We start from the raw sequence: 23,012 nt of genomic DNA on the forward strand, positions 1-23,012 counted from the left end.
ATTGAACCTGGGAGAAACTTCCCTTGAGAAAAGAAGGGATAAGGCTGCATGGGAATTGCCAGCTTCCCGGGCATCCCCAGACATGCTTAATTCTAAGTAGCTCCACTTAATTCAGGGTTTTATCTGACAATCAGCAATAGTGGGGAAGAGAGACCATCAGGAGAGAGAGATTTAGTGATGCAGGAGCTGAGCATGACTCCTGGGACTGCACCCAGTGGAGCCCTCAACACCCTGCAAAGCACTTGGGGAACAAAACCAACATAAGAACCCGAAGGACTTGTATTCTAGCAAGAGCCCCAAGTTCCCAGCAGAGCCCCCAGTACATGCCTCCAGATTTCTTCAGATTTAGGGAGCCAAAGGGCCAGGCTGCACATTGCTGGTAGAGCTGTGGGATTTCACAGTGACTTCCACGCTGGGAAACAGACAGAACAATGCAGACAATTTGCATGGCAAGTCAAGTTTGCAGGTTAGCTGCAAATATATCCTAAAAAGGAGAGGCGCGAACGGGTGCCTTGAGAAAACAAGCATGTCCAGGAAGAGATGGCCATTCCCCGTCTTTCCGTAACTTGCAGAAATGTAAATATTCCTGCTTCATCCACTGAGGCAGTAGATGCGGCAGGAGTTGCTTTGCTGTGTAAATACTGAGTAAGGTGTTTTGTCCCAGCTTCCCTCACACACACGCTCCTTCCCTGCCCTCAGAGTAACCACAGGGGTGGCTCACAGCCACTAATTTGATGCTGACCGACTCAGATACGCATTACGGGGAATGACGCTGTTAGGGAGGAAAAAACCACATCAGCCCTCGTCTGCCTGGAAGGTGAAACATTTTTGCCAGAAGGAAGCGAAATTCATAGATACTCCCATTCATGCAAGCAAGAGGAAGCAATAATATTAGAAGTGCAGGCTATTTTTAGCTGGTTCTGGCAACTTTGCATGACATATCCTGTACATTTTCTGTTTTTCCAAGGAAGTCAAGCTCGCAAAGCTTTCAGTTTCAGAATGCTCTCAGGGGACACTGGAGTGGATAATCTTCTTGAGATCTTTGCCAACTCTGTTTGGGTGGAAAACCTCTTATCCTGATACCCAGAATCCCCAAAATATCTTTTTTTTTTTTTTTTCCCAATAAGCCTTTCTCACAGCTGAGCTCTCCATCTTCCAACCATTCTGTGTCCAGTTGGGTCCAGGCAAGCCCACGGGCCCCCATTTTGTTGCATTTTAGTCAAAAGCGCAGGGTGCCGTGTTGCCACTGGCTTCACACCAGCGGTGGTTTGAACCAAGCCACTCCGTTTAGCGCAGAAGCCGCAGGCATCCAGGCGGACACGACGGGAGAAGGGACAGGGCCAGGTGGCACCCAGTTACGCTCTGAAACACCGGGACCACTGCGTCCCTGCCCAAGCCCGCATCCAGCCAGGGTTAGGGTGCAGGGAAGGGCAGCCGGTGGGCCCCCAGCTGAAGCTGCTCCCCAGGCGCTGCAAGTGCCGGGGGGGTAAGGCTGTGGGGCTGAAGGGGCCTGACGCTGCGGCCTGCTGGGCCCCGGGTGCCCCGCGGGGCAGGCCCAGCCCTGGGCCTGGGCCTGGGCCTGGGCCTGGGCCTGAGCCGGGGCCTGGCGCCGGGCCCTGCCCGCTCCGTGCCGCGGGGGCGGCGCCGGGCCTGGCGCGGAGGGCGGCCGGGGGGCAGAGAGGCGGCCCCACCGCGGGAGGCCCCGCCGCCGGCCCTTGGACCCGGGCGCCACGCCGAGCCGAGGCGAGGCGAGCCGAGCCATGGCGGCGCCGGGGCAGAACCTGGCCGTGGTGGTGCACCGAGCCGGCGACCTGCGCCTGGTACGGGCCGGGGTGGGGGAGCGGGCCGCCCCGGGGCTGCCGTGGTTCGGTTCGGCTCGGCGAGGCTCGGCGAGGCCCCGGGCGGAGGGGACCGGGAGCGGGGCGGTGCTCCGCGGCGCTGCGGGTCCGGGGCGGCCGGGCCGGGGTGGGGGGGAGCCGGGCCGGGCTGGGCCGCAGCGCGGGCGGGCAGCTCCCCGCCGGCCCGGGAGGCCGCTCGGGCTGAGCCCCCGGGGACCCCCGGTTCTCTCCGACCGATGCCGGGTCAGTGAGCTGAACGGCCCCCGGGCTGCGAGCGGGGAAGGGCAGCGGCTGCCCCCGTGCTCGGGGCGGGGCAAATTTCGGGGCTACCCCATGGCTGAGGGCCGGGGGATGGAGGGGAGTGGAGGGGACGGGGAACGGGTGTTCTTCGGTAGCGACTCCCGTCTGCTTGGGGCTTGTGAGAGCCCAGGTGGGAAGCAAGGAGAGTCCGAAGGGAGCGGCCGCACGGGTCACGCTTGTGCTTGTGGTGGGGTAACCCCCTGGAGAGGGAGGCCTTTATTTTCGGTTGGTGCTTCAGACCGATTCTGCTTCTCTGACTGCGAGCGCTTGGAAGTTGCTGGGTGCTGAATCGTTGCGGCGCTGCTGGAGGCTTGTGTTTGCCAGTTTGGCAAGTGCCAAATCGGGGAAGGAAGATTTACGTAGGCAAACATTGACAGGCAGTTTTCTGTACAAACAGTTCTGGCAGGAGGGCTGTTACAAATGTGCAGACTTTGGATACCTGCAGCAGTGTGTTTGGGGGATGATTATCAAGGAAGCAGTTGATTTTTTACCATTCCTGCACAGCTCAAGCGACACATGCCAAAGGCTAAGCAGTGTTCGTGTGGGTAATTCCTGTGTGGCTCCCAGCCACCTTCGATATTACTGCAATTTCACTAGAAGCACGTGCAGCCTGACTTACTAGAAATAAAAGGCATTGCCACAGTGAGAGAGAATTGAGACAGATGGTCCCCGTAGTTCAAGAATGCGTTTTCAAAATGCTGTGATTTATAAAGGCATATGAGAGTTGTGAGGGTGGATGCTGGCTCCATCCTGTCTGTGTTGCTGGCCTCTAAACTGACTTACACCGAGAGGCCTGAGTTTTCATTGGGATATTCATACTGCTGGAGACGTTGGAGGTGGTCGTCAGTGCTCCCCTGGCCTTACTGGCAGCCCCTCGGGGTGTGATCCTCCTGCGCTTCTCTAAAGTTTCTTTGCCACAGTGTGAATGGCACTCATTGCATTGCCCCACTGATGACATAAGGAGTCTAGGCAGTGAACTCTGAACTTGTTACCTGCGTTGATACCTAAACTTAGGTGAGATCATCTTCCCCGTAATTCCCACACCTTTCTTGATTCTTGTGGACTGTTTCACATGGGGAGAGTCACCATGACTTCAACAGCTGACCTGTGTTATGCGATAATGTGTTGACTTCATTTTTGTTGACTCTCCTCTTGATCCACAGGCTCCCATTTGCTGCCCTTTGAGGACTTGTTGTTTTTTATACATGTACCTTATCCTTTCTTTATGTGTCTCCTTTCACAGAAAGCATTTGCTGCATCTCCTTCACATCCTCAGTTATACCAGTTGCTGTCTCAGAACTTCTCAGTGAACAATGGACAGCGAGCAGAACATGCGTCCTGAAATATTTTGGGGTCTTCCAGTTTGGTCACTCCCTGTTTTCTGCAGATCAGGCTGGAGGATTCACTTTCCACCAAGATGTCTGGTTTTTGGCACAGCTGTTATTAAAAAAAAGTGTTTTTTTCTGGGCTGAGGAATGCCACATACACATTTTCAGCTAGAAGTTGGCTTGCTTTATCTCACACCATGGACTGTTCTGTTCAGGCCCTTTGAGATAGCTGAGGTGGTCTGTACCTCTGATGTGTTACCAGATTCCATGCTTATTGGACATTTTCTATACAACAGGTTACATCTAGATCAACTTCTAAAAATAATGCTCTGGGCTGGCTCCTTAATGGGACAAACCAAACACCCCACATAGAAACAATGCAGATACAGTTCCGAACATTGAAAATTTCGGTAGGTTGAGTTGTACTTTGATTTGCACTCCAGTCAACAGAATTTGTGCCATCCTGCCCACTTACAGCACTGATTATTCAGCAGGTATTTTATCAGAGCAGCGCTTTGAGAATGTGTTTCTAGAACTTCTCTTTTTGTGATGTTTAGATTGGTGAAGTACAAAGTACCAGTTGAGGAATATGCTGGGATTGAGAATGTATTTAATTAGCTAAAATGCAAAACAGTGCTCCCCAAAAGCAGGAAGGGATACCCCGCTTTCTGTGCGGTAGGGCAGCAGAAAATCTTGTATTTGTTGTTATGTAGCAGCTTTTAACTGGTGAAGCTAATACGTGGAGGACTGCTATAAAGTGATCGCTCATCTCTCAAATCCAGAGATCAATTTTCTGGCTAACTGAAGATGCTCTTGTAATGAGAAATAACCAACTGTGGGCTCACTAATGTATATGCACTGAATTTTTGAAGAGAAACTGTGTGAATAGGAGGTCTGCTCAAAGGTCTTGTGCCCAGTTTTGGGCTGTGGGTAAAGGGTTCTAAGATGTGTGAAAATTTGAGCAGCAAATGGATTATGAAGGGTTCATTTTTAGCACTAACAACTTTGGTGGGGCTTTTCTTAGAGACGTGATCCTAGGGGTGGGTGCTAGGTGGGTACTGTACTGTCTTGATGTAAACCCCAGCAAAATTATTGCTTTGTCTTTTGAGGCACCTGAGGGAGTTCAGTGAAGGCAAAAGGCCTGCAGACCTTTTGGGTGGAAGAATAACTTGGGGCCAAGTGACTACTTTTATAATTCTAGTTTAATCATTCACCCCATAAAGAGGTGCCAATTACAAGAGGATGTGACTTTAAACGTGATTTACAGTAATGTTTACATTTGATTTATACATAGTGTTATCATTATGTAGTAAAAATATTTCCTATTATTTATAATAAAAATATAAACACTGCAATATAACTCTTTATAGAAATAGGTGGTTCAGAATCTTCCTGGCTACAGAATGTGAATTTTTTTGTCAGCCAGTGAGATGAAGAATTCAGCTGAAACTTGAAGCTGTTTCAGTGCAGGAAGGTTTAGTATGTGGCTCTTGTCTGGACAGGGAAGGGGAAATTACTGCAAAATGATTTGGAGAGTGGATTTACAAGCTGGCTGTGTGCTCACTCGTAATGGATGCCCATGTTACTCCACTGTACAAGCAAAATGAGGTGAGCTTAGGGAGGAACTGTGGACTGCACATTTATATCCCTCCTCATTGCACAGCAATGTCTTATTGAGCAGACAGAACCAAAAACCTGATCTACTTACAGATCTACCTGAGCTAACCTGGACTGAATTACCATGAGATATTCCCATGGCTATGCTTGGCACAAGCAGCTGAATGCTTTTTTTTTCTTTTTGTCCATAGGAAAACCGTCCAATCCCAGAACCGGGTCCTGATGGTAGGTCTAGAGATGACTGCTTCTGTCTGCTTTCTCTTACTAATCTCTTTTTTTCTCATTCTCTTCTGTCACTCCTTGATATAATAAAGAGATAAAATATTTCTGAGAAAGTATAAAATAATCCAGAAAAGAATGTGTGGCTGAAACAGATGATGCTGCATTTCCACTTGAAAAGAAGAGCTGGAGCAGTCACAGATACACTCGTGACTTTTTTTGCTTCCTGTTTCATCAGGTCATGTATTTCACGTTAAACAGCTCTTGGGACATGTCAGATGTTCTTGTTGCAGGACTAAATATTAATAGGCTAGGCATATGGGCTGATAGAAACTTGATTCACTAACTCTCCAGGGCTGAAACTGTAGCTTAGGGAGAAGGAAAAATTAAATGGACTTGCTCTTTAATCCTTGGTCCAGTAATAGTTACGCCCCTCTTAGATTGTATTAGCTTTTGTTGACAGGGGTCTTACTATATTTTAAGCTTTCCTGATTTGTAAATTCTTGTATAGTTTTGTATTTCAGTGGGTCTCTCATGAATATGCCATCCATCCTAATGTGTGCATGTGCAGTTCTGGTACGCTTCTTTAATGCTAGTAAATTCGGGTGTTTCAGTGCTTGCTTGGCCTTTGTTGTGGGACACAGGGACAGCACACATGCCGCTCTCCCAGTGCCTGAGAAGGTAAATTTTTCTACAAGTAACCTTTCTTCGTTCACTGTCAGAGGTCCTCCTGCGGATGCATTCTGTTGGGATCTGCGGGTCTGATGTTCACTACTGGCAGCACGGTCGAATCGGGGATTTTGTTGTGAAGGACCCCATGGTGTTGGGGCACGAAGCTTCTGGGACTGTCGTCAAAGTGGGATCAGGGGTGACTCATCTGAAACCAGGTAATTGGAATCAAAACTGTCTTTTTATTTGTTTTCCTGCTAATCAGTTCCCCGAGAATGTGTTGATAATGGGCTGTGCTTTTTTGCTAGGTAAATTTATCTGCTCTTCTGAGGTGTGAATTGCACAGCCTGACCTTCTCTTTCAAAGACTGTCACTGTGCTGCTATTAAATCACCCAGCTTGGCCACTGTAGTTTATGGTATTTCTTAGGTGTGCTTTATCCTGGGATATCTTAGGCTGGTCTGACTTTAGTTTAATGCAGAGCAGAGTGTATGCTGGTACAAGGTGCCTTTTGAAGAAGCAGATAAAGCTTCAGAAACCACGTATGTTGCTCTTGACAACAACCTACTGTTAATGTTTCTTGCTGTGTGTGTTCTAGAAGGAGCAAATGGCCTCCTGCAGTGGAGAGAGGTCACTGGAGTGACTGTACCAGGCCCCGTGGTGACCTCTACAGTTTGCTGTGCTCATGAATATTCTAGAAAATGGACTGAGCAGTGAATTTTCCAAAGTTTGCTGATGGTAGCGACTCAGGCAGGGTGGAGAGGACATGGGAGAGCTAGCAGGAGTTACAGAGAGACCTTAAGGGTGCCTGGGCTATAAGATGCAGGTGGTATTCAATGCAGATAAACATAAAGTGGTGTCCATGACAGAAGAAGCAAAACTGGCTGCGTATCTAAAATGATGGGCCGACCATCACTGCTGCAGAGTGAGACCTTTGGGTCTGACACAGTGCATGGGAATGTTGGCTCAGTAGTGGTGAAAAATGCAAATCAGTGTTAGGAAAGGGACAGAGACTCAATCGGAGGACATCATTGCACATCTGGAGCTCTGCATGCAGTTGTGGTCATCTTCTTTCCAAAGGGATATAAAAGAAGTGAAAAAGTTTCAGAGGAGGACAAGGAGATGATGACATGTGGAGCAGGTTCTCTCTGATGAATGACTAAATTAGGAACTTGAGCTAGGAGCTGGAGAGACAATTCAAGGACACTTGACACAGGTCTGAAGGCTTGTGGAGGGCAGGGACAGGGCACATAAAGGTTGCCTGTTCTCTGGTTCTTCCAATACAAGAGCAAGGGACAATGGGAGCCAGGTGCAGCATTCACCTAAGTTGTAGCAGACCTGCAGGCCTCCTTGGCAAAGGATGACGTGGATGCTAAAAGTTTACATGGTGGAAGGTGGAGGAGAAATTGTCGAGGGTTACTAAATACAAAGAAGCCACATGCAGCTTGGGAGGCCCCACAGGTGAATATAATGGGAGGCTGGGAGAACATTCAGTATGTGTTTGTCCTGCTCCTCTCACCCCCAGACATCCCCCGTTGGCCATATCAGAGGCGGCGCAGTGGGCTAGATGGCTCTCTACTTCAACCCATCCTCCTGCTTGTCACTGTGTCTGACTGAAAGCCTGTTGGTGGAGAGCTTCGCTGGGAGACTTGGCTTTGATTGGCCTCCTCTGCCAAATAAAATGGGCTGTCTTGTGTCCCTTGCAAGTACTTGCAAGTTGTGCTACGGTCACACAGTTTTTTCCTTTAGTCTGTCCCGCCTCGTGATTGCAGTTAAATAATTACTCTTTGTCCTGCACCATATGTCCTTCCAGCATCTGGGCTACTCCATCATAGCATCAAGATGGCTCTGTTCCATGATAAATCCTGCCTGACTCCTGGGTGTGCTTCTGCACCATAAGCTTCCTTCCCAAGGAACAACCCTTTCCAGCGTGGAAGCCAGCGGAGCTCACCTGCTTTGTCCTAATTATTTCCTCTTCCAATTACTACAGATTCTGAAAAAAAATCTCATCACTGTGTGATTGCCTGGGGTGAGGGCTGCCTTTTTGTCTGCTAAGGTTGAGTGCAAGACAGCTGGAGAGAGGTTTGTATGTGACTGAGCTTCCATCTGCTCTGTGTCTGTGCCTCTTAAACACCGGCTCTTTTCAAGTAACTGTGAAGATCTTGGTGATGAAGCAGCTGTGAAGGAAGCATTAGGAACTTGCCTGGTGTGTGCAGCGTGATCTTTCTCATTTAGCAAATGCCCCTCATGCTTCTCTTGTGCCGGGGTTTCATTCTGTCTTCTGTGGTTATTCAGTGCTACTCGTACCTATTTGCCCACCTTCTTCCCGAATAACACAGTCTGCTTTCACCCTGGCAGGTGATCGAGTGGCCATTGAGCCTGGCGTCCCAAGAGAAATGGATGAGTTCTGTAGAACTGGCCGCTATAACCTGTCTCCAACCATCTTCTTCTGCGCAACGCCTCCTGATAATGGGAACTTGTGCCGCTACTACAAGCACAGTGCCAGCTACTGCTACAAGTTAGTCGGTGCTCCCTCTGCAGAGAAATATGTACTCCCTGGGGGGGAGGGTAGCTGAAACAATTGCCTCTTGGCCCTTTTGAGTATTGCAGTGAGCACTCTTTACTTGAACACAACAGGTTTTATTGCTTTCTGATCCATAAATAACAGGTATAAGGCTTGGATGGCAGCCACTTTGCAAATGGTTTGTCAGGCAGGTGTAGTTTATCTCCTCTGGTGCCAGACATAAACAAACATTCCTTACATGTTTCCTGGGATGTCACCACTGTTTTACCCTTTAATTATTTTCCTTTTCCCATTTGCTCCCTGCTCTTGGTTTCTTTTCTGCTGCCTTTTTATATCCTTGCCTTCTTAGGACGGTGCCTGAAGGCCTTTGATTCTTTGAGCTGAGCTAACTTTACTGCTGCTTTTCAGGAAATGCCACTTGACTGCTGACACCTCGCTCTGTCATTTGAAACAAAGTCATCCTACTTAGAGCAGAACAGGAATAGAAAGTGGTGTCCCTGCTAAACTGCTTTTCTGTGTGGTGCTGAGTGGCCCCACTAAGCTGCCAGCATTACACATCTGTTTTCATATCCAGTTCTGCAAACTTGAGCATGTTCTTAACTGTGGCAGGACTGACACATTTGCTTAAAAGCAAGTCTGTGCTTAAGTACTCTAGCAAATACACTAGAAACCCAAATAAACCTCTGCAACTTTATACCCACATAAGTGCATTTACACAAGGTGTTAAAAATAGTCTAAGGTAGTAGCCCCCTGAGACTGGTCTATCTCTGGGGCTTCTTCTTTCTCAGTCTGTATGGAGCTGGTACTTCCATGAGCAGGAACGTCCTTAGGATTGATCTTTGGTGTCTGCAGAGGAAGCGTTCAGGATCACATCAGTCAGAAGGAGGCACTTGAATGCTTTTCTCATGAGAGTCCTCAGGCAGGAAGCTTCTTTCAAAGTGGATCCCAAGCAGCTGCTCTCAGGATGAGATGCTGGTCTGGATGGGACTAACTTCTCACTGTCCAGACCTGCTGTCCCTGATTTCCTGTGTGTTGTTAAAATAACATTTCCAGACAACATCACAAGTTTTTGCTTGGAAGGAAGTGGCTGGTTTGTAGCTGTCTTCTTCTAGGTTTTTGCTGAATGATTCAACCCAGATGAGGGGTCTGGGAGCCTGCTGATGGGTCCCAGCCATAGGGCAGCCTTCAGGCTGGTGCATGTGCAACTGTGGGGTTTATTCCAAAGGGAACGAGTGGCAAAGGAGTTTTTGGCTTGATTCACCAAGTACTGGAGAGATGATGTGGGGAAGTTTATGGGTCCCTGTGTTTGGTGCGTGGGCAAACCTCACTGGTAGATGATTTAGGTGCATTTGATGCCGCTTCAGCGGAGGGAAAGAGGTGATATAACCTCTTGAAACATGTTCCAGCCCTGCATTTCTCAGACCAAGGGTGAGAGTGTATTTAGCCACTGTGATTTAGACCCATGTTTGATCTTCGAGTGTCATGGCTTTCCTCATCCCCGTCATAAACCTGTTCGGTGATGTTGCTTGTGTCTGGTTCTTGCAGGCTTCCAGATAATGTCACCTTTGAAGAAGGAGCCCTTATCGAGCCTCTTTCAGTGGGAATCCATGCCTGCAAAAGAGCGGGAGTCACTCTGGGAAGCAAAGTCTTCGTGTCTGGCTCTGGTACGGTGAATGTATTCAGTCCTTCAGTTCTCTGCCTGCCGTGGCATGGAGTGGGATGGGCAAGGTGCACGCTGTGCTTCTAGGCTCTGTTGTAAGTGGGGGTCGTGGCAGAGTTACAGGGATGCCGAGGGGGACCTTGAGGCTGTCCTTGCCCATGCTGCACTACAGTGCTGCATTTTGAGCAGCCCAGATGCAAAGTGCAGTGTCTGGGCATGCTGAGCCTCCCAGCTCAAGGAAGCAGAGAAGTGGGTGGCATTTTCCTTGCAGAGCCCCTCATGTAGCAATAGCTGCTCTCTAAGCAGCTGGTCTCACTACCCTGGGATTGTGGTGATGCTGTGATCCCAGAGCTGCCCACCTGGAAACACAGTCGGAGCCTCCTTTAGCCTAGGAACATGCTGAGCTCTGGGCGTGTTCAGAGCCTGTGGCTGGTGCTGTCTGGCCGTTGCGTATGTTCTCTTTCTCCCCTTTGTACCCAGGACCGATTGGCCTTGTTAATGTGCTTGTTGCTAAGATGATGGGTGCAGCAGCTGTGGTAATTACAGGTAAGTCCTTCTTACCTTTAAGAATGTGCCTGTTTCCCACAATACAACACTTTGACTAGGTCCAAGTTATTCTGTCAAGGTAACTGCTGGGGAAGGCAGCCCAAGCACAGTGGAAAGTCTGTTCATGAATGGAGTAGTAGCGTGCACCTGTCTGGAGGGAATCCTAATAAACACCTCATTCCCCAGGACAAGACTTTGATCTCTGCACTAATTGGGATCTATAAGAAGATGCAGTTGCAACTGGTGCTTCTCTGCTAGGTTGGCGGACCAGGGTAGTAACTTCTGCTTCCTAGCACAGACAAGTTGTGTGGGTGGAGTGACTACAGTGCTTCGAGGAGAATAAACCAGAGGCTAATGAGTGGTCCTTGGACCAAGCCTAGAGACCTTTTTCAGACTTGGAGCAGGTCTTTTGGGAAGAGGCAATGCATCTGTATGACAAAGCTCTGAGTTACAGAAGCTCTGCTTGCTCCTGGTGCCTCTGGTCACTGATTGTTTTCTTTTTCTGTTTTGAGCTCTTATGACCTCAGCTTTGTGTTTTGCCTTTGGCTCATAGATCAAGCCTTGATGATCAGGTTTCATCTTCCGTGTAGTGCTTTTAGACCTTGATTATATCTGCTTCTAGTCTTCACCTAGGCACACAGACCAGGCAACACAGCACATTTTATACCCTGTTTGGAGCTATTCTTGGAAGTTTGCTCTGAGCTGGTTTTTTCCCTCTCTCTTGTAGTGCTAGGTGATGGCCTGGACACAGGGTTTGCACAGTCCTTTCTGTGTGCAGCCACATTGTGCCTCTCCAGTCCTCCTTTGCTGCCCTTCTTTCTGTTGCCGGGTTCATTTTCCACTGATTATCCACAATGACTGAAATGGCCTTTTCAGGGTCCCTGCATTTCAGAAATGGGCCTTCCTTGTATAACTGTATCCTGGAGGTTCCTAGTCCAACTGCTGCTTGCAGCCATGTTTTTGTCTAGCTGCATCTGGAAAATCTCTGACAATGGAGATCTCACCTTTCTGGGTATCTACTCCAGGATTGCACCGCCTCTTAATAAAGAAGCTTTTTCTGGGGTCCACTCACAAACTCTCATTTGTGGGTATTTCCCCTTGTCTGCAACAACTGAAATGAGTCTTTATCATCTTTGCAGCTGCCCTTCTGGTTATTGCAGACAGCCGTTCGATCCTCCGTTCTCTTTGCCATGCTAACCCAGCCCAGCTCCCTCCACCTCTCCTGAAAGGTTGAGGCTCTTCTTTGTGTAGCTTGCCCAGAGGAATGGAGAGCTGGGGTAACCTGAAGATGTTTACTGGTTGAAATTTCCACCTCGGGTTTGAACAGGGCCTGGAAGTGATGTTTCAAGCTTCTGCTGCTACTCTTTGATCCTTCTGAGTGGTGATGGCCGGGAGGAGCAGTTACAGGTATGACTAGACAATGAGCACAGGTTGCTGCAGCGTTTTTGGGCTAACACCCCAACGTGGGCCTTTCAGAAGGCTGTTACTCCACCTCCCACAGTTCGGGCGAGGTGTATTTTTGACCTCTCGATTACTGTGTTTCCATCTTTGGGTTGAGAGACAAAACTCAGGTCCCACCCTCTTGCCTTTGCAGAAGCATCCTTCGGTAGTAGCTCATGTCAAAACGTAAGGCAGATTATTGCCTTCTCCTCCCTAAATCCTCTTGCTGCCAAGTCCAGGGCATTTTTTGCTCTGCTGGCCCCACCCTGCAGGTATGTGCTTGGTGGACATGATCAGTCCAGGCCTCAGATTTTGCAAAGCTTTGTCATTTGAGGATTGTGGTTGCTATAGCAGGAAAAGCAGCTCTGCCTCTTGAATCATGTATAAGGATTGCTGCTGAGCTGAGCTGAGCTGGTGCAGGGGCTGGTGGGTGACCCAGTCCTTGGGTGGGAAGGGCTTGGTGAGCTGGCGGTGGTTGGTGGGGCTGAGGCAGCTGATTCAGCCTACCACCCCATCCCCAGTCCTGCCTGGGTGTTTTCTTCCCTGTAACACTGGGTGCTGCTGTTGCCTCTGCCTGTAGACTGCTCATGGGGACCTTTGGCAAGCAGGTCTGTATAGCATGTGCCATAGGGCTCCAGGTGGCCACAGGAAGTTCTTAGTACCTGGTTTGTAGGGCCAGCAAGCTCAGCTACATGGAATTAGCCCCTTCTTATCTTTATGCCTGGCCTGGTTAATGATCCTGACTTGTAGACTTCTCCCACCTGAGAGGTGTTTGGCTGAGATGCTCAGAGACACCCATGGAGGTGCTGTCCCTAGTCAAATATTTGTACGTGTCATGAGCTGAGCAATAAGTTTAGTTTGGCTTGTTGCCGCTGGGGATTTTTCTGCCCTTGCTTTTGTGTCGGCTTTATGAGCCAACAACTGTGAGGTGACTGTCTGTCCACAAAGGCCGTCTTGTACTTTGATACCAGATTCATTGAATGCATTGCCTGGAGTTTTTTATGATGAGTTTGTCTGTGAAGAGCTTTTTCTGCCAACACTTAAGGCTTCAAATGTTTTGTTTTGACAAGCCGCACACAAATCTAGAAATATCTAGAAGAGCTTTTTCTTGACCTGGGGAGAACCCACCTCCTACAGCTTCTGTGGTGCGTGTCTTTGGCACACCTGGAGTCAACGAATTTTGGAAAGTTACGTCTCTGCTGAGGAGTCGGCTCCCTTCTCTGGGACTCCTGGAGAGCAGCTGGCACTGTAGCTAAAGACTAATGCTTAACCCTACCCTTCCAAAGGCTTCTGTGCACTAAAGCATGCCTTTCCTCCCAGATACGGCATCTTGCCTGATAAAATGTATTAGTGCTTCTGATAGCCTTTGCTCTTTTCCCTGAAGTGCCTTATTCCTGACAGACTGGTGTTCTCCCTTGTGGAGAGGCAGGGGGTTGATATATTTAATGGACTGCTGTTGGGTGCGGAAGATCAGCTTGTTTCATGGCTCCTCAACTACTCTTCCCTCAGGTCTATGGCTTTCTCCATTCTGCTCTTTGATATTTACGGGCAACCTTCTCCTGTCCTTCTGCCTTGCTGTGGACATTGCTGCTGCTCTGAAAAGCCACTTTTCTCCTTAGAGGCATGTAAAAGAGCAGCCTTATTCCCCAATAAGTGAAGTAACAGTTTGGGTATTTGTACAGTGGTGTTGGGCTGTCTAGCCTTACTCTGTCACTAAAAGTACACTTAGTAATTCCTGCTTAAGGGAGACTATTCCCCTTGTGCTATCTAAATCTGAAGTCCTGGGTGGCAGTGCCTCCAGAAACCCTGGAAGTCAAGGTCAGGGAAGATGAGTAACTGGAGAGAGTTCAGCTCCTTTGTGAAAGAAGATCAACATAGAAAGTGTGAGAGCTTCAAGAATATTTGCCTGTTAAGCTGGCTCATAAACTATCATGAGAAGCTTAAGTATAATTTGATAACTTCTGTGGGAGCAGAGATACAAGAATGGGCTACTCTTAGTCTGGCAGCCAAAACTAATTAGCTCCAGCGTCTGGGAAGTGAAAACAAATTTCTGACTAGAGGCAAGATGCAACGCTTTAATTGTATAATTGACCAGCTTCCCAAGAGTTTTGTGGGGTTCAGCCACAGTAAGGTTTAAAATCCAGACGACTTGGTCCATCTCAAGACTCAGAAGTGTCTGGAGCTCTGAACAATACGGTAAACTTCTCATTTGATAACCTGCAGATCTGTCAGCTTCAGTAAGTGCTTAGCGGTGATTCACTTAGGCTAGGTGTACCAAGATGTTATCACAGCCCTGACCAGGTCTGACAGTATTGCTGCTGCATCCTGTATGCCTCTCTGATGTGAGGACTTCCTTCCTGAGCAGGTCAGCAAACCAGAGGCCCACTATAGGAAAGGTGTGGGGTTTTTTTGCTGCCTGAGAGTGACTTTTGTGGCCACTTTGAAATGCACTGGCTGGCATGGCCTGTTGCTCCAGGACACTGCCTCTGGATGTATTTCTGCCAATGAGACAGTATAAAATATATTAGTGACTGGACAGGTACTATAAATTGCGGAATCCAGCTGTGTCTGCTGCAAGCTGGTGTTTTGAGACCAAACTTCATGGGGAGTTTGGTCCATTGCTGGGAGCACTGTTGAGCCCCCATGGTCTCCTTGCCATATGCTGAGATTTGGGAGACACCAGCCATGCCAGGCAGAAGTGTTTCTTAGCACTCTGAGTGCCTCAGAAGTGCCCATGCCTGTGCTCTTGCTGCATAGGAGGTCTCTGAGTGCAGCTCAGCTAGCAGAAGCTCAAGCATGACCGTACACGCAACCTGAGGCCCGATGCTCAGAGCTTGGGAGGGACAGACGTGACTAATGCCTCCTGCAGCCACAGGAACGAGAGCCCACATCGAGGCTTCCAGGGTGATGCTGCCCTTACTTTTCAGCCTTGGCTTTTCCTCCTTTGTCTGCATTTTATTACCTTGGCTTTTCCTCCTTCATCTGCATTTGATTACCCTTTGTTATCCCTTCTTGAAACTCCCTCCACAGGTCTCCTGGGTGCTCATCTCAGTGGGTGTGCCCGTATCCAGCATCCTGAGCCCTCCTGCTGCCGGTGGGGGCATGGCCATTGCCTGCCCTGGCAGTAAGTAACGTCACATTTGCTGTGTGATGGGCAGGGTAGGTCCTCTGGCCTGGCTTCCTCCCAGCGCTGGGGCTGAGTCAGAACAGCTCATGTCAGAGCAGTGGCCTTGTCCTCCTTCTTTTTTCCCTTGCTATTTTCCCCCAACCCCATCTCTGACTTTTCTGAAGACTGTACCCTGATGAGGCGGGTATTTTCCTCTTTGTGGTGGGTGTGTGCGCTGCGTGTCCTGGAGAGGAGAGTGGGTCCCTGCCAAAAGCATCATTTTCTGAGTCTTCAAGCCCAGGACTTCTGGCAGGAGACATTGCTCACCCCTCAATTTTGGGTCTAGGAGATCTTGGCTGTTACAGCTCAGTTTCCACCTTTGATCAGGACATCTTTTCTGATGCCAACATGCAGGCCCCTGTTGACCACTGCTTCAGTGCAAGGCAAAGAGGTTGTTTCTGCCTGGGAAATGCCACTCTTCTTCTCTGCTGTCCACCTCCTTATCTCCAGAGATGTCTTTGTCACTGGTGGTGCCTGGAGAGGGATGGGTGGCTTCCTTCCAGGGGATGTGGAAGAGAAGAGACAAACAGTGTGGCTACCTGCCAGGGCAACCATTTTATGGATCTTCAAAAGATATTTACAGTGCCGTCAAGATCCCTCTGGACAGAGTACCAGAGTACAGCCATGGCCTCACAGACTTTTATCATCATGAGCTTTGTTGCTCTGTGTTAATGGGGTATCTGAGGTTCACCATGTTACCAGATCCACTCCCTTTTTTTTTATGGGCTTGCCTGCTCATTCATCTGTGACAGAAACTGCTTGAGAGATACTCAGCAGCCTCCATGCTGTTACAAGGAGGGTAAAAGGATGGGAGAGGTCTGTAACAGCAGGGAAACACTGTTGACAACTAATGCATTCTGCACTTTGCTCAGCTGAAAGCATCTGCTGATGGTTCATTGAGGAAGCCCTCAGACACCTCATGATCTGCTCTCATCCAGTACCGTTAGAAGTGAAATGGCCACGTTAACAGTCCTCTGAACCTGACATCTTGTCGTGGTTTAAGCCCAGCCGGCAACAAAGCACCATGAAGCTGCTCACTCACTCCTCCCTCCCGGTGGGATGGGGAGGAGAAAATATAAAGAAAGGCTTGTGGGTCGAGACAAGGACAGGGAGGGATCACTCACCAATTATGGTCACAGGCAAAAACCAGACTCAACTTGGGGAAAAGACAAAATCAATTTAGTTTACTACCACTCAAATCAAAACAAGGATAATAAGAAGTAAAACCAAATCTCAAAACACCTTCCCCCCAGCCCTCCCTCCTTCCCAGCTCAGCTCCACTCCCGATTTTCTTTCCCTCCTCCCTCCGGTGGCACAGGGGGACGGGGCATGGGGGTTGGGGTCAGTTCATCATACGTTGTCTCTGCTGCTCCTTCCTTCTCAGGGAGAGGACTCCTCACTCTTCCCCTGCTCCAGCGTGGGGTTCCTCCCATGGGAGACAGTTCTCCACGAACTTCTCCAGTGTGAGTCCTTCCTGTGGGCTGCAGTTCTTCATGAACTTCCCTGGCGTGGGTCCTGTCCACAGACTGCAGTCCTTCAGTCACAGTCTGCTCCAGTGTGGGCTTTCCCGTGGAGTCATGGCCATCTTCGGAGGCATCTCCCTGCTCCAGTGTGGGGTCCTCCACAGGCTGCAGGTGGGCATCTGCTCCTCTGCTCCCCTCCATGGGCTGGGGGGGGACAGCCTGCCATCTCGCCACGGGCTGTAGGGGCATCCCTTCCTCCGGCACACCTCCTCCCCCTCCTTCTCTACTGGCCTTGCTGTCTGCATAGGGGTTTCTCTCACATTCCAATCTCCTCCCTTGCTGCAGGTTTCTGTTCTTACATGTGTTATCGCAGAAGTGCTACCACCGTCACTGATGGGCTTGGCCTTGGCCAGAGGCGGGTCCGACTTGGAGCCAGGGAACCTTCTAGCAGCTTCTCACAAGAGCCACCACTGCAGCCCCCTCCCCTGCTACCAAAACCCCACCACACAAACCCAAAACACATGTTCTCAGTGCTGTGTTGTCCATAGCCAGGTGATTCTAGGCCATCAGGGAGCAAGGTCAGAGCAACTTTGCCTCTGCCTAGTGCTCTTTGAGAGGTATTCTTGAGGCTATGAGCAATAGCAAATAATCTTGAGAGCCAGGGAAGGAAAATGCAAAAGTGAATTGTGGGTTTTTGCCCTGTTGTAGGATCTTCCCTAGGTTAACTTGCTGAGTGTGTGTATAACGTGGTTTTTTACAGTCTGTTTTTGCTAGTGGATTAAGGTCCCGTATGAATTAGTGAAGCTACTTCATGAAAGAGTCATTGCCAGAGAGACGCTGGGCAGTGCAGTCTTGGACAGTGGCAGTTTTGGTAAGACACAACCGCACTGTTCAAACAGGGCAAGTGTAGCTCAGCACTGCCCTGTCTGTCTTGCCCTCCTGCTGCCTTTTGCCTTTGCCTGCACTGAGGTTCCTCTCCTCTGCAGTGTCAGGACAGCAACATGCCAGCAGGCTGTTCCTGCTGTGGTTCCTGCTTGCAGCATTGATGTGCATGCCCTTTGGAGTTAAGCTTAGTCTTCTAGTTTGTCTTGGCACACTCTCGGTGTTCCAGCTGTTACAAAAGAGAAATTGAGAGATTTACGAACTGGTTGTTTTAGAAGATACCCCTCGAGTCTAGTGGTGGCAGCTGTTCTTCACTCAGACATTGCTTTGCATGGTGTGGATTTCATCTGTGAGTTTATGCTTTAGCCTCTTTAAAGCACACCTTCTTCTGCAGCTGGAAAGCCTTTGGCATCTCCTGTGTGTTTAAGTTGCCCTCATCTCTCATCCTTCTCTGCTTGCCCATAAAAGTGAGCAGGTGTCCTCCCTGCCTCCTCACCGAAGGCTGCGTGAAGTTGCAGGAGGGAATGTAGACCCTTTCCTCCCCTGGTTAGGTGCTGCTGGCATCAAGGTGGTTGCATTAGGGTGGCCTGCTTGCATCAAGGGTGGGAAGCCTTTTGGTCTGGGTGGTCTATGTGCATTCTTGAGAAGGTACTACTGCGCTGTAGTTTCCCACCTTGTCCTACCTCATAATAAACGCTGTCTTCGCTCCTGAGAGAGTTGACAGCTGGTCACCAAAGTGGCTCTGTTGAGACATCAGATGGGGGTAGGAAGCAGATAGCAAGCTCGGGTTCTTTCTCCCCTCCTGCTTCACATAATGCTCCAGTTCTTGACTTGTTTTGTCTTTCCTCAGATTTATCTGCCTCTCGCCTGCAAAAAGCCAAGGAGGTGGGGGCAGATTTCACCATTCAGGTGAAGAATGAGACCCCGCAGGAAGTGGCTTCCAAAGTGGAAAGTCTGCTTGGCTGCATGCCCGAGATAACTGTGGAGTGTACAGGAGTGCAAGCCTGCATCCAGGCTGGCATTTATGTGAGTACCACTTATTCCCAAGGCAGAGCAGTGGTGGCATTGGCTTTTCTTCTTCTGGGATGCCACAGAGAATGACAGTTATTTCTCTCCCATGGTGCTTAATTTCAGCGGGCTTGGTGTGGGGGAGAGAAGGTGCTCATTAGACAACAAACTAAGAGAGACAATTAAAGAGTTAACGTCTTTGCAGGCAGCATGGGGATAATTGTCTGATTTGATGCTCACGTGCTTTACCACTTACCAAAGAGACTACAGTAAGACTTCAAAACCCAAGCATGGCTACGCAGCAGTAGCTGTAGGACAGCATCTTCCAGTAAGTTGAAGTTATGTCCAAATAAGGAGAATAATTAAGAATAATAATTCCAGCAGGTGAAGAAAGCAGTTAAGGAGGGGATGTTTTGCTACCCCAAACTGCCTAACGGGACGATGTGGAGAAGGTAGTGCAGAGTTTCACAATGAAAGGACAGGAGACAAATGGGACAAGCTGTAGAAAGAAAAATTCCAGTGGAGCATCAGGCTTTTAGTTTTAAATCTCTCCTATTGAAATCCAAAAGTACTTTTCATACTCCTAAGGACCAGTCATTTTTCAGAATGAGATTTAGATCCCAAAATCTTTCAGATATTTTTGAAAGATTGCTTTTTAAGCCTTGTTTATTGCATGTTTCACGCTTACGGGCTCCTGACAGTATCCTGCCTCTCCCCTGGCTTCTCTGCGGTGCCCTGGGCAGTTCATTACAGCCACAAGACTGCTGTCTAGGCTCTGGTGACTGTTTGGCAAAATATAACGTATTTGTGTGTTTGTTCTCTAGGCCACTCGTTCTGGTGGGACCTTGGTGCTGGTGGGGCTGGGGCCTGAGATGGTCACTGTGCCCATCGTGAATGCTGCCGTGCGGGAGGTGGATATCCGGGGGATATTCCGCTACTGCAACACGTGAGTCTTGTGCAGGGTGGGCTGATGTGTCTCCAAGTCTGTCCTTAAGAAATTCCTGCTTTCCACAAGGAGAGAGGATGTGGAAAAGGCTGCTTTTCCTTACAGTTGGTTAAACCATATGTCACTCTGAAATGCCAATGCTGCAGTGCAGGCAGTCTGACTGATATGTCCTGCATTTTATGCCTTGGTTCCTGGATGAGCCCTGCACTGCAAACTTGACCACAACAAAGCAGCCCAGCTGGGTTGTCCCACCGTCCCATTTCATGAAGTATTTGGTGTAAAGAAAGGAAGAGACCAAATAAACCCTTACTCTGCTGCAAGCAAGCAGGCCAAAATGGGGAAAAAAAATCATAATTAACATTTGTGCCTTCAGCTGTTATGACCTATAGAAAGGGAAGGCCAGGTGCTGGGGCTGTTTTGGAAGAGACTGGCTTGTCTAAAAGTGTGCTGGCTCATGGCACGGCAGGGAGGAACACACAGCTTTTAGCTGCTTCAACCCCTTGTGCTGGGAGATCTCTAAGCAGCAGCTTGGCCCAGCCCTGACCCTACACTCTGCTTTGTGAAAAGCTGGCTGCCTCCTGGCATCCACCTTCCTAACTGTTACATTGTCCATTTTGAGGCAAAGGATATGGGGAATCTTAATTCTGGGCAAAGAGTCAAAATCCCAGGTGCCACATCCTATGCCAAGCCATGCCCAGCTCTGCTCTCCTTGCTCTTCATGGAAGGAAATCACATTGTCAGTCTTGTTGGAGATCAGCGGATGCTGGGATGAGCAAGAGCCTTGTTTAGTTTTGATCATTTTGCTGGAGCTGAAGATACATCTGGAGCCAGTCTGAAGGCATGTGTGCTCTCTACAGGGAAGTGAACTGCATGGCTGGTGGACAGACAGGTCTCTGAGTGTACTGAAAGCTGGCACCCTGAACGCAGGAGAAGCTCAGCTTCCTCTATTTGACCTTGTACTCCTTGGGCAGGGCTTTAGACCCAGCATTGCATATTTACAGCCTGGTTTCTGCTCTGTTCAGAGCTGTAGTTTCTTGCTAGTGGAGCAAGAATCTTTGCTTAGTCTGTAGAGGTTGTTTTCCAGGAAGGATTTATGAGATGTAGTCATGCTCCTTCTTAAAATAAGAAATGTCTTTAAGTAAGAATTAGATTAGCTGCTGCATCCCTGTGTATCCCTATCACTCCAATTTGGCCCATTCAAATGGAGTGGCAAGGCAATCAAATTGAGCAAGTCTCTGCCAGAAAAGAGGTTGGAAGCTGACTGAGGCTTTTCCTTTCTTCTCCCTGCACCAAGTCGATGAGTTTGAACTCCACAGTGATCAGTCTGCAAGCAAGGAGGCTGGACGACAGGAGAGCCGCGCACAGCAGTTTTGTTTTTCATTGGGCGCTTCAGAAGTACAGTTGTTTCCTGGGATTTTTCACTTACTTGGCCTCCTGCAGGTGAAGCACAGCCTACTGTCTGTGTATAGCAGTGCCTGCCTTCCTGGTGCTTGACAGCCCAAAGCAGTTGGCTTGTCCCATCTCCTCTGCCTGATGCTTGAGGACCCGCCTCCAGAAGACTGCAGGCAAAACTCCCCTTGGTTGTCTGGGCTAACGAAATTACTGTAATGAAACCAGGCTCCTTGCTCTTTCCTTGGGGCTCCAAACTGGTGACTGCTCTCATCTCCTGCTCTCTGTTTCCCTTGCAGGTGGCCTGTGGCAATTGCTCTGCTGGCATCCAAGCGGATCAATGTCAAGCCTTTGGTTACGCACCGCTTCCCCCTGGAAAAGGCTCTTGAGGCGTTTGAGACCACCAAGAGGGGTGAGGGGGTCAAGATCATGCTGAAGTGTGACCCCACTGACCACAACCCCTAAGCTGCTGCAGTGCCTGGCCCTCTCTCCCGTTACACCGCCTGCCTGAGATGCGAAGCATGAGGCCGCAGGAGGCTGATGTACGGCTGTTGCATGTTTACAGTCACCTTATGCAGGCGCTGCTTTGTAATCACAGCTAGAAAATCAAACGATTGTAAGGGTGAATGGCACTGAGGGATACACCATTAGAATATTAACAGGTAACTACACATGGAGAACCAATAGGGAATAGTTTGAATCAAAACACTGCTGTTTGGTTAGAGACGATGGTTCACACAGTTGGCCCTTCTCTGGCAGACCCCACGCGGAGAAGAGCTGGAGCGTCTCTGCATGTATTGGGCAGAGCTGCCTGTGGGGCCGTGGGTTTTGTCCATGCAGATGTGCTGGGGGAGAGCGTCACCAGCTGCATGGGTGAAGCGAGGACGGAGATGCTGGCGCTCCACCTTCCCGCCCCAGCACTGCCCTGGGGCTGTGCTTGCCGCAGCTCTTCCCATGTGGCAATCCCTGGGCGTCGGATAGCCCTTATATGAATACTCTCCCTTCCAGTTGCACCTTCCCTCGGGGATGCTCAGGGACTGTAACAGCCTGTGGAACAAAGCCTGGCCAGCCCACCTCTATGGGAAGCATCTGCACATTCAGGTCATTCTCTCCATGCTCTTCGCAAATAGCAATCTGTGGGCCCAAAGCTCAGAGCTTGGGGCTTTTTTGAAGAAGCTAGTCTGGAAGCCAGCTGGGACCATTATCTGCTGTGTCATCTTCCCCAGCAGCTCTCCATGGGGCAGAAGGACCGCTGCAGAGCAAGCTGCAGTGTGTTTGCAAGGAAGCTGCCCTGCTTCTGGCTGGGACCGCAGAGAGCCCTGTCCTTTTGTGGCTCCCAAGGTGGGGCTGCTGTGGTGGGGCACAGCTCGGTTCTAGTGTGGAGGGGAGCGCAGGTGAGAGGTAAGGGGACAGCATCATGCAAAGGTTTTACTACTGCAAATGAATTGTAACTTTTCAGGGATATCAGGCCTTCCTGCTGAGTTTGTGAGCCATGAATGAGGTACTAACGAGGTAGCAGGTTGCAGGTAACAAAATCTAATCTTTGATTACAGTCATGTTAATTTTAGTGCTGAGAGATCAGTTCCTTTCTTGGGCTGGTACTGTACTTTTGTCAATAAATGCTACCTACCTGATGTGTCTGTGTCCATTAAAGTGTTGGGTGGGTGATTTGAAGGGGTCTGTGACTTGGGGCCCCGGGGACTGTGCAGACCACTGGGCTGTTGCGCGGCTGGGTCTTGCCAGGCTGCAAGTGAGATTGGTGCTGGCAGGACCATGAAACCTTAAATGACCCAACTGCTTGCGAATCAAAGCTTGTCTTTATTGCAGAGGTGGCTTGTCTTGGCAGAGGTAGAAGCCTGCAAGTCCATGCTGTGTTTTACAGGGCTAAGACATAACCCAGCGCAACTTTCTGTAGCCAGAAGGAGAAGCGGTCACAGTACTGCTCAAAGTGGGTTGTTAATGTGTCAGCCTAAGCAGGTAAAACCTACCTGGGAGCCTGGCCCCATAATTGGATGCAG

The 23,012-nt window shown here is 49.4% G+C and overlaps 1 protein-coding gene across 4 annotated transcripts; it reads left to right on the forward strand.

Moving 5' to 3' along the window:
• The first annotated feature begins 1,597 nt into the window (after positions 1-1,597).
• On the forward strand, positions 1,598-22,628 carry SORD (sorbitol dehydrogenase). Of its 4 annotated transcripts, none has more exons than XM_075045764.1 (9): positions 1,598-1,820; positions 5,275-5,308; positions 6,025-6,189; positions 8,329-8,488; positions 10,040-10,158; positions 10,635-10,700; positions 18,547-18,677; positions 19,484-19,605; positions 21,294-22,628. In XM_075045764.1, exons 1-9 carry the CDS (start codon positions 1,761-1,763, stop codon positions 21,457-21,459), a joined length of 1,023 nt encoding a protein of 340 aa, XP_074901865.1. In that variant the 5' UTR covers positions 1,598-1,760; the 3' UTR covers positions 21,460-22,628. The 4 variants fall into 4 exon arrangements, with proteins under 4 accessions (XP_074901865.1, XP_074901866.1, XP_074901863.1 ...); XM_075045762.1 differs by having other exon boundaries at positions 1,602-1,820; positions 18,502-18,677; XM_075045763.1 differs by lacking the exon at positions 1,598-1,820 and adding an exon at positions 3,296-3,876 and having other exon boundaries at positions 18,502-18,677.
• Positions 22,629-23,012: the final 384 nt, after the last annotated feature.

Source organism: Buteo buteo, chromosome 13 (genome assembly GCF_964188355.1).
Source record: "Buteo buteo chromosome 13, bButBut1.hap1.1, whole genome shotgun sequence".
NCBI lineage: Eukaryota > Metazoa > Chordata > Aves > Accipitriformes > Accipitridae > Buteo > Buteo buteo.

What these genes read in the sequence shown, in the direction of transcription:
- SORD (XM_075045762.1), top strand. Translation starts at nt 1,761, where the DNA reads ATGGCGGCGCCGGGGCAGAACCTGGCCGTGGTGGTGCACCGAGCCGGC. An exon ending in GGTGACTCATCTGAAACCAG is followed by an intron (nt 6,190 to 8,328) that starts GTAATTGGAATC and finishes TCACCCTGGCAG; the next exon opens with GTGATCGAGTGGCCATTGAG. An exon ending in AGCAGCTGTGGTAATTACAG is followed by an intron (nt 10,701 to 18,501) that starts GTAAGTCCTTCT and finishes GTCTTTCCTCAG; the next exon opens with ATTTATCTGCCTCTCGCCTG.